This window comes from Teleopsis dalmanni, unplaced genomic scaffold (genome assembly GCF_002237135.1).
Source record: "Teleopsis dalmanni isolate 2A unplaced genomic scaffold, ASM223713v2 unscaffolded_contig_0786, whole genome shotgun sequence".
NCBI lineage: Eukaryota > Metazoa > Arthropoda > Insecta > Diptera > Diopsidae > Teleopsis > Teleopsis dalmanni.
The window spans coordinates 1-11,561 of NW_024032168.1; the positions used below are offsets into that span (position 1 = coordinate 1).

Here is an 11,561-nt window from a genome sequence, read left to right on the forward strand (position 1 = left end):
TTGTATGACAACTTTAGTAGCGATTGACATTAAACCTGCACTTTTTTCTGAAGTAGGTGCTATCATTTTCATAGTAACAACTTGTGAAGCTACAGGTCGATCGATGCAACACTTCTTTTTAATGACAGAGTACCTGGAACATATTATAATAATGAAATTATATAGATATATGTATATTATTCGTATATATTTACTTTTCCTCGTTGGGTTGTTGAATAACAATCATTAAAATTTGAGGATCCTCTGAGGTTGCCATTTCCACTGCAGTTGTATAAGAGTTGTTACGATCGTCATCCATTTCAATGCTATATAAGTTAAAAACAAACAAAGCAAATAAATTTAAGGTTAATTATTTCTAATTAATTATTTCTAAGACAATTTCTTGTTAAACTATTAATGCGCACTGAGCAGGTGCATTTAATAAAGTTTAAATTACACTCTGAAGGTGAATATTCTGATTTTCCATAACGTCAAGTATATTTAATGACAGGCGTCGAATTGTTAAAGTTATGAGATATGATCTCGTATTTATCTTAATTTCTTTATTTCATTCCATACTTTATTGAAGTACATTGTTAAACGGTTTTTAAGTTATAAAGTGCCATGAATGGAGACAAGAATGTTAGAATGGCTTGGGTAATAAAGCAAGAGTAAGTTTTTCTTGAACTGTTGTAGAAGCAACAGAACAAATTTTACTGCCGCCCGTTTCAGGCCCACAACATTCGGAAAAATCGCATATTAGGTTATTCAAGCTTGTCGTCATATTTAGAGTCCTCTTAAAAAATTCTCAAACAAGTGACAATGTTCATTCCCTTCACAAATACAACTAAACTAAACATTGCAGTTTCCTGCAATATTACTGACAAGGAATCAATTGACTTGATAAACATATATATAAGTAGTTTTAAGGTTCAAATACTTATTGTTAGTCTTTAAGCAAAAACATTCAATAAATAAATTCAATGTATATAAAAATATTAATACCTTTTCGTCTTTAATATTAAATGATATAATTTATAGTTATTTATAAGTACTTACTATTTTGGTGTGGCCAGTACTAAACTCATATTTCTTGCTACTTTAATACACATTTGAACAAACAATTGAGTTTCACGACAACAACGTGATGGGAGGATTACTTGCCAACGACTAATTTCGGCATTACAAAACATTGAACAGTTTCGGAACTCGCGGGTCCAGTTAGCTTTCTCATCACATATATACCGAACACCATGACCTAGTAAGATTTTTTCACAGGGTAAAATACGTGCTGGAATTTTAAGTAAATCATTATCCAATTTCATATTCCACTCTTTAAGAACCTCTGTACTTTTAGCAGAAGAATTGAGACGTTCGTTGAAATTTCTCAAGCGTTGAAGTCTCATTTCCGGATTGAGCCGAGTATGATCGCTCATCGATTTCATGAAACTAAAATAAAATACCAAAGGCATATGTTAACAGTTCATCTGTTGTTATAACAGAAAAAATATTACTTACCGAATATTTGTTCTCATATGATCAGTTATACCAGTTGCACGCGTGAACTCAGGAATCAATGAGATAAATTCTTCTTGACCACCACGTATATGCTTATTGGTTGGTTTCGATATTAACATTGGTTGACTGGAGTCGGTTATGATTAGATTATAACGCTACAAATATTGGAACATTTCAAAGGTGCATTAGTATATGTACTATAAATATATATATATATATATCTAAAATCTTTTATATTAGATTATCTTTCACAATTCGAACATTATAATACATCATTTATTTGTTTAATTAATAATGAGAATAGTGATGAAATATATAATGAATAATAATAGTAATAATAATGATAATTAATAATAAGAACAACAATACTTAATAATAATAATAATAATAATAATAATAATAATAATAATAATAATAATAATAATAATAATAATAATAATAATAATAATAATAATAATAATAATAATCCGCCCCACGGAATTGGAAGGTACCGTGGGATGCCGAGCTCAGGCAAGCGGACGGGTCCATAGGTTGCGGATAATGGAATGGCCATCAGATATGATGGTTAGCTGCGAATAAGATGAAAATTAAATAAGCAGTCCCGGACAATGAGCGGAGGCTGTCTATGAATGTGATTGGGGTAAACGAAGGGGCTCTTTTATCTCCAAGAAAAGATCACAAGATTCGAATCCAACCTCGACAAGGCGAGCTGACACCGCCTTTGAATAAGTGTCTCCCCCAAAATCTCTAAAACCCTCCTATCTCAACGTCTGTTTTCGCTATTTAGTGCGGCTGGGATTTAAATAAAAAACCTAAAGCGACTGACTCAGAATGGGCGGCTTTTAGGTCAGTGTCTGACTCCATGTTAGGAGCGGCTGGACGATATACCTGGTAGTAGGTATAAAATACCACCCCGTGTACTACGAGGTGTGAACAAATAGTACACAATGCAGTCACAAAATAATGTAAATCTGGGGAGATCGGATAACCCCACCGCGTCGGGATCGCATAACTCTCGCGTGCAGGATTTGGTACCTGGGTCCTGTTCGACAAGTATGCCACAGAACAACAGAAATAGAACACCTTTGCAGTCCGGTGAACAGCATATACATTCCGATATAGCTCTTACCGTGGCTGGCAGACCACGACAGCGCAGAAAATGGACTTATACTATAAATGAAGATTTATTACGCGCCTACTATATAGCTACAAACAATGAAAGAGATATGACAGCATATCGAACTACACTACATACAATATTCGTTGGGCACCATCCGGACTATAATGTATCCGAACAGCGACTAGCAGATCAAGTACGGGTTATTCATAGAAACAATCTTATACCAGAATCAAGACGAAACGCTATCAAAGAATCGGTTGCCGAAGTAAGTAATGATCAATCGACAGAAACTGCAGAAAATGAGCAAGTGCAATTTGAATCAACTAATACTTCTACAAACGTACATGTACCAGGAACACGTAATAATGTAAATACGATAGAAGTGGAAAATGAACAACCACCTCCTGCTTTAAATGTAAATTTAATTGATGTCGATGAAACCACGGATCAGCAGGAAGATGTAAGTAATGAACAAATGAGACTTAGAAGTAATCAGCATAGCTTAAATGAGATTTTTGAACAACAATTTGACATTTACAGTAACCTTAACCCTCTTTTAAGGCCACGCATTCCGAAAATTAATACTAGTAAGAAGCTAAGTTTTCTTATTGAAACACTTAACAATGATGCGATCCTGACAAAACTGAACAATGTGAGCAATTTGCAGAATTACATACTATTGTATATGTATCAGCTATAACAATTGCTACTACAATGGGATGCAAGATAGGACAACCCAGAGATGGACCACGAAGAGCTGCAATTTATGGAAATAAAAGTAATACGCTACGAAGAATACAAATTAAAATTGATCATTTAAGAGGAGACTTAGAAAGAATAAATAAGTACATTGAAGGTAATCCTACAAGAAGACTTAAAAACAGGATCAATAAGATATTAAAAACATACAATCTTCACACACGCTACGAAACAAATCACACGAATATTATTAACACAAGAGACACTATAAAACAGAAACTATGTGTACAAGTAGCGAGACAGCGTAAATACAAGTTGTCGAATCAAAGACGAGAAAACAATAGACTCTTTAACAACAACGAAAAGCAATTCTATAGAAAAATACGATCCAATACCAATACGTCAGACGACGTATATCCAAGTAAGAATAGTGCAGAAAATTACTGGAGTTCACTGTGGTCCAATACACAAAAACATAATGAATCCGCTCATTGGATTGAAAAAGAGAAAGAGAAATATCAAGAAAAAAAAATGTCAACTTGTCTAATTACATGTGATCAGGTCAAACGAATTATAGCAAAAACACACAACTGGAAATCTCCTGGACCAGATCACATACAAAACTTTTGGTTTAAAAGATTTACTGCAGTCCATCAAAAATTAACTGAACTTTTAAATGAATGTCTACAAAACCCCGCAACATTTCCAATCATTTTTACGAAAGGAAAAACATATCTAATGGCGAAGAATAATGGATTTAAAGGAAACCCAGCAAATGGCCGTCCAATTACTTGCCTCCCAACAATATATAAGATACTGACTGCTTGTATTGGCGATCTTATAAATACATACCTTACACAAAACGATATAATGTGCGTAGAACAGAAGGGATGCAAAAAACACGCAAAAGGATGTAAAGAACAACTAATAATTGACCAAATAATATTGGAACAAGCAGCTAAGAAAAATAGAAACCTGCACATGTGTTTTATTGATTACATGAAGGCTTTCGATAGTATCCCGCACAGTTGGCTGATTGAAGTCCTGAATATATACGGTATTCATTCAACTATTGTTAATTTTCTTGAACACAACATGACGAGATGGCGAACAAACATAGAAATGTTCACTCAAAATGGTGTCATACGAACAGATGAAATAAGTATTCGACAAGGAATTTTTCAGGGTGACTGCCTGTCAGCCTTGTGGTTTTGTATGGCGCTAAATCCGCTAAGTAATCTCTTAAGGAACGCAAAGTATGGCTTCAAAATTAAAGGCAATTCTCGAGAATGTAAAATAAATCATCTCATGTATATGGATGATTTAAAGATATATGCTTCGACGCGAGAAACCTTAGATATGTAAGCTTATTAAAATAGTCGAGGACTTCAGTAATGACATTAGAATGAAGTTTGGCATTGAAAAATGCAGAAAAATCAGTATTGTTCGTGGAAAAATCGTTAAATTCGAAAATTTTGAGCAAAATGAATCGATTATTAAAGACATGGAAGAAGACGAACTGTACAAATATCTTGGTGTATCTCAAAGCAGAAGAATAGCACATAAAGCTGTAAAAGACAAAGTATATAGTGAATTTAAAGGACGTATTCATAAGATAGCCAAGACGAATTTGCAGGGTAAATCTTTGATAAAAGCCATCAATACTTTTGCTATTCCCATTCTGACTTATTGTTTCGGAATAATACAATGGACAACGACTGAGATACAAGCGATGCAGCGAAAAATACGAACTATGCTCACAGAATACAAATTCCACCATCCAAAGTCATGTTGTGAGCGAATGACTATGCCTAGAAAGGAAGGAGGTAGAGGCCTTATTGATCTACAAGAACTACACGACAATCAAATTATATCAATGAGAGAATATTTTTTAAAGAACGCAGAAAATGATATCTTGTTTAAAATTTTAACCGAAGCAGACAAGCATTACACACCATTAAATTTGGAAGGAACTTTTGAAAGAAAAGCACAAGATCGGCAGTGTAAAGAGCAAGCTTGGGCAATCAAACCGCTACATGGAAGATATTATAGATCCACTAACGCCGACAATGTCGATAAAATTATGTCGCACAAATGGCTTACATGTGGAACACTATTTGCTGAAACTGAGGCATTCATGATTGCAATACAGGACCAAGTAATTCCGACAAGAAATTACTGCAAATTTATAATGTCAGACCCTTCGCTAATTAGTGATAAATGTCGGCAATGTGGAGAACAAACGGAAACTGTAGATCACATACTGGCAGGATGTACATGCTTAGCACAAAGAGAATATACAAAGAGACACAATAACGTGGTTAATATTTTACATAAGCAAATATGCAATAAATATAGACTTATTGATAGAGAAAATGTTCCATACTATAAGTATACACCACAAGCAGTATATGATAATCCAGACGTAAAAATTTATTACGATCGAACTATTTATTCCGATCACACGAGGTTGCACAATAGACCAGATATAACTATTGTTGATAAAAGACGTCGAGAAGGACTCTTCATTGATGTTGCAATACCAATGACCAAAAACATGGATCGTACTTATTTTGAGAAATGTAGTCGATACGCAGAATTAGCTGTGGAAACAAAACGTAATTGGAACCTTAACAAAATTGAAATTCTTCCAATTATAATTAGTGCTGAAGGTGTAACGCCAAAAAGTTTATTGTCGCATATTCGAAGACTTGAATTAAACCAGCGAATTATTGATGACATCCAGAAAAGTGTTATAATTGATTCCTGTCATATTACTCGCAAATTTTTAAATATTAATTAATTTAAAATACCAATCAAATACTAGTTAAAATAGTTTAAATAAATATATAGATATTGTGTTATATTTTGTACTGGCTTAGGCCACCAAAACTTACCAAAAAACCCATTAAGGAGAATTAAATAAAAATAATAATAATAATAACAATACTTAATAATAATAATAATTAATAATAATAATAATTAATAATAATAATAATTAATAATAATAATAATTAATAATAATATTAATAATTAATAATAATAATTATTAATAATAATAATAATAATTAATAATATTAATTAATAATAATAATATTAACAATAATTATTAATAAAAATGATAATAATAATAAATAATAATAATAAATAATAATAAATAAATATAGTAATAAATAATAATAATAAAAACGATAATAAGTGATCATGTTAATTAATAATAATAATAATGATAATCAGTGATAATGAGTATTAATAATAAAAATGATAATCGGTTATAATGATCATTAATAATAAAAATGATGATAATTAATAGTAATAATGACAATCAATGATGATAAAATAATAATGTTGAAATAATTTGGATGCAGAGCTATAACTTTTTTATGTGAACGAATATGCTATCAACGCATTGAACAAATTTTCACAGTTACTATCTAATATTATTAACTCTTTGTCAGTCACTAAAAAAAATGATATAGTGAATATGGTTTTATAACTAACTCAACATAAAAATGAGGTAATACTCTTTACTAGTAGGCCTATAATTTCTTTCTTTTTCTTAACCAAGATAAAAATAGCTTAAACAAGAATATCTGGGTCTCATACTCAACTCTAAACTTAACTTAGCTGGAAGGAAAATTTGTTTGAAAGAGTCCATAAAGCAAGGATTGGGTCTTCAATTTCAACTTTTGGTGCTGGTTTTTGGTGGCGTGGTAATTGAAAAAACATCCCGAAAAGCACCTCGGTCCTTTTGAACGTAGGACGCATGTGATAGAAAAGTTTGTTGTGCTCAAATGAGAGTTTTAAAAATTGTAAATATGGTAAGTTTTGTTCCTTTGGATACCTACATAAAATAGTTATGTCTTCTAATAATGTACACTATCAAACTACATTATGATTTATATTATTATATTATACTATTCAATGTAATACAATTGAATATATATAAATTATATATATAAATTAAACATATGAATTACATATGTAAATTATATATATAAATTATATATATAAATTTTAACTCCTATGAGAAGCATAGGATCGTTATACAATTGTAAAGGATGCAAAGAACTATTTTAGCCTTATTTAAATCAGAATATGAACTCTTACTAAATTTTTTAATTTATAGCTATCAGCTTCCTACTGTTATAATAATCGCAATAGTTGTTAATAATAGTCGTACTATAATACTTGTACTACTTAACTACTGATAAATTGCTAAAACGGATTATAATAAATTATTAAAAGAATGGGAACTATTTGTTCCCAATTTGTTTTATTATTGTACATAATAATAATTGGTTTTATTTATAGTAATAATTGTATATATGTGAAACCTAAACTTACCGATTTAAAATATTCAGCAAATGAAACTTTTGTATCTTTCAATGAAAATGTCGATAGAGGAGAACTCGTAAAATCAACGTCAGTTATACGATAAGTTTTATTGTTATAGTCCGTCAACACAATAGAACCTAAAATAAAATAAGATCCATGTATTCATATGTATAACATAGATTATGTCTGTTGCTTACCTATAACTTCAGTCTTAAAAGCTTTTTGATAGTCTTTAGTTTCGACCGTTAGTTGACGAAGTATGGTGTAAAGAGTATCGGTGCGCATAACTTTATGTGTAATCTCAGTGCAGAGAAGAATATCCCGCTCATGTTGACGAATGGATGTAATATAACCTGGCCAGATTTCTATATGATACGGGTCAATGCTAATCTGTAAGTATACATATTAGGTGTGAAATAAATATATATTTATATATGATATATGTTTATTTTAAAATGAATATATCTAATATAAATTTGAGAACATTACAAAGTAAGAGTAGTAATATATAGGTCTGAATAATCAATGAATTTGATTCATAATTTGGGCAAAGGATTTTGATAAATGTTAAATATTCTGCTTCAGTTTGATTTTTAAAAAATTGTACTTTAAAGTAAACTTCTTGGATTAATCACAAAGATTTAATTTTCTTCGTGTCAATAATTTTTATAATTTATGTAATCATTTAGTCAATTAATCAACGCAACTGACTCAGCACAGAGATTAAAACGTATAATATCTCCCTTTGATCTCATTAAGTAATAAAACCTTAGCTTAAACATTTATAATTTATCAAACTAAAAATTCTTGTTAGTCCTAAGAATATTTAGTAGTTGCATTATTAAATATAAAAAAAATTGTATTCACATTTACCTTAGCATAAGGATCAAAAAAGTGACGAGCTATTTGTTGTAAATCCAGTCCACCCATTGATTGACGTAAGATTAAATTCAATACTTGGAACAGTTGAGCCTCATTTGCATCGACAATACCAACATGTTTAATTTTAATAAGCACTGTCTTTCCATCACGATACTCAGACGTTAGATGGAATTCATGATAATGACCCTTTTTAGTGCCTCTTAAATCATTAGTAGTAAAAAGCATTGTCCCATCAAATATATATCCACCAAGTTTTGCTTTATGTTGGAGAATTAATGTACGACGAACAAAGCTCATATCTATTTCCGGTACAAAATCTACTCTATATTGATAAATGTTCCATTCGGGTTTCTTTAAGATCTTGAAATAGTTCGTATCAACAGTAACATGGCGTCCAGTTTCACCCATTTTGGAAACACAAGTTTGTGGCCGTGTAAACAAGGAATCCAACAACGGTGTATGCGGGCCACCACGATTACGTCCACCTAATTAGAAACAAAAAACAAACAAAATTATGTATTAAACAAAAAAATTATGTTATATATAGTATTTTGTATTTTATTTATATTCTTATAAAATATTATAAATACCACGTCCTCCATGCCCTTTGCCTAGAATTATTTTGAAAGAAAAAATTTAAGAAATAATTGGTAAAGTGTTTAACTTAAAAACATATTTATTTCAAAATTACCTCTCGGCTTAGCAGCAACAACACCAACTATAGTAAATAATAAAAAAAATATTTTATTAATTTTCTAAAAACTAAATACAAAAAAGTTAAAAAAAAACATTACGATTAGCTATGGAGTTTTCAATTTGAGTACAACTAGATGATGAAGTTGAAGTTGACGAAAATGACGACAAATTTGAAGGCGAGTGCGGAATAGATGGAGATATTAAAATACGACGAATCAAATTTGGTACTTATATAGAAAAATAAAAATTAGAATATATTTAATACTTATTTTTACTTGGTTGAAATAAATGTACTAAAAATAAATAACATATATCGTGTCTTAATACCAGAATCATTAGAATCAGGCTTTGCAGCCTGGGGTGATGCTAATATTGCCCTTGGACGAACAGAAATTGAACCGCCGCGTGGCTTAAAGGTATCAGCAATTACCGATGGTCTATTAACAACGTTAACAGAAGGTGGAATCCTTGGTCGAAAAGACATCTATAATAAAATTTGATAATTATTGTGGTTTATATTTATTAGGTTTTATTTATTAAATATATTTTTATAATAAAATATTTTTATTATATATATTTTTTGATTTATTTTTTTGAAACTGTTCAAAAGTAATAATGATATACTAACCCTGGGACCCGTAAACGTCATGACAGGACGAATACCAACTTTTCCCATAAGTTGAGGTGAAGGAACACGAACACGTGGTCTTACGCTTGGTTGAAGAGACATTATACAGTATATACCTATATTAAAAAGAAGAAAATATTTATTTTTAAAATAAATGATATTTACAAATTTACGTTTTACTTCTTTTAAAACTATTATCAACAAAATAATTGAATTAGAGAAAATGTGATGTGATGAGGATGGATTAGATTTAGGATTATGGATTAGATATTTATAAAGGATTCAATCTACAATAATATTTTAATATAATGAATATATATGTTTTATACTAAAATGTTTTAATTTTATACTTAATTTTTTGGTTAATTGTTTAATATTATAGTAAATTTTTCAATTATAACATATTATAAAATAAAAAAATAAATTTTAATTATTTCATATGTTTGCTATTATATTGAAAAATCAACACAAAAATAATATACGAGTATAATTGTACATATAAGGATAGCAAAAATTTAAATTTGAATTAAAAATGGATTATTCAAAACTCTCCAATTTTGGTACAGTAACACAATGGGTCAATAGGAATAGGTGGATTTCTATAAGCACCGTCGTCGTCATAACCTAAACTTCAGCACATTATAATTTTTTCCAATCTTAATTATCTTAAATTTGATTAAAATATTTGCTAATTTTATGCTAATAAACAATTAACCAATAAAAAGATATTTATTAAAATATATTTTTCAGTCACAATTAATGCAAAATGCAATATGAATTTTTGTTAACAAAATATAAAGACTTATTAATAAAATCCTCAGGGTATACAGGGTGAAGTAGAAAAAATTCAAAATCGAATTGTCAAATCCAAGTTAAGATCAGTGGCACTAATTAGAAATAACTTGAAAGCCTAGGATTTTGAATTGACTAATATTTATGTTTAACTGTAAAAAATATACTATTGGTTTTTATGGAAACAAATTTTGTAAATCTATTGAGATTTATATCTGCAATAAAATCTAAGAAAAAGTTGGATAGCACAATTTTATACGATAATAATAAAGTCAGAACCAAAAACAAAACAATTATGAACAGAATTTTAGATACTTTTTATTTTTTCTAGAAAAAGTGGGTAAGTTTGTAAAAATTATCACAAGAATTGTATCAATATACAAATAATTTAATGTAATTTATATATAAAAATTATATATATAAGTAATGAATATACAAGAAATTTATATATAAATATTATATAAAGAGAAATATAAAAATACACTTTAAAAGAAAATAATTGTAATTTATGGTACATAAATTTATATAAGAATATGTATATATACATTGCGTATATTGTATATTAAAAATAGTATTTTAAATAAACGTTGAACTATAATATAATCAAGCCACAATTTATTATTAGAGAATTTGTGAAAAAAGAAATACAGCGCGTATAGCTATTAAGAATAAAAATATAATCAAAATGCAAAAAAAAAAAACATTATTTTAAATGTTATATAATATGTTGGTAAGTTTTTGTGTTGTAATAATTTTTAAAAAAAGAAATTGCTGGTTTAATAAAATTGCACAATTTTTAGCCTAGTACTAAGTACTAACATCCAATTGAAATGCTTATTAACCGATAACTTGACAACGGTGTACAATCTTCATTAAAATAATAATTAAAATTTAATAAAAATAAATTTG

At 29.3% G+C, this 11,561-nt stretch overlaps 1 protein-coding gene across 1 annotated transcript; it reads right to left on the bottom strand.

The window, feature by feature from the left end:
* Positions 1-5: 5 nt before the first annotated feature.
* On the bottom strand, positions 6-9,979 carry LOC119663704 (protein aubergine-like; the record flags this gene model as incomplete). The annotated part of the gene is made up of 13 exons (XM_038073311.1): positions 9,861-9,979; positions 9,560-9,716; positions 9,331-9,459; positions 9,228-9,254; positions 9,127-9,147; positions 8,528-9,021; positions 7,852-8,044; positions 7,664-7,791; positions 1,498-1,652; positions 1,331-1,428; positions 1,039-1,270; positions 195-305; positions 6-133 (listed from the first exon to the last, which is right to left on the bottom strand). Coding segments are annotated over exons 1-13 (1,975 nt in total), but the record flags the coding sequence as incomplete, so codon positions are not given.
* Between the last annotated feature and the right edge of the window lie 1,582 nt (positions 9,980-11,561).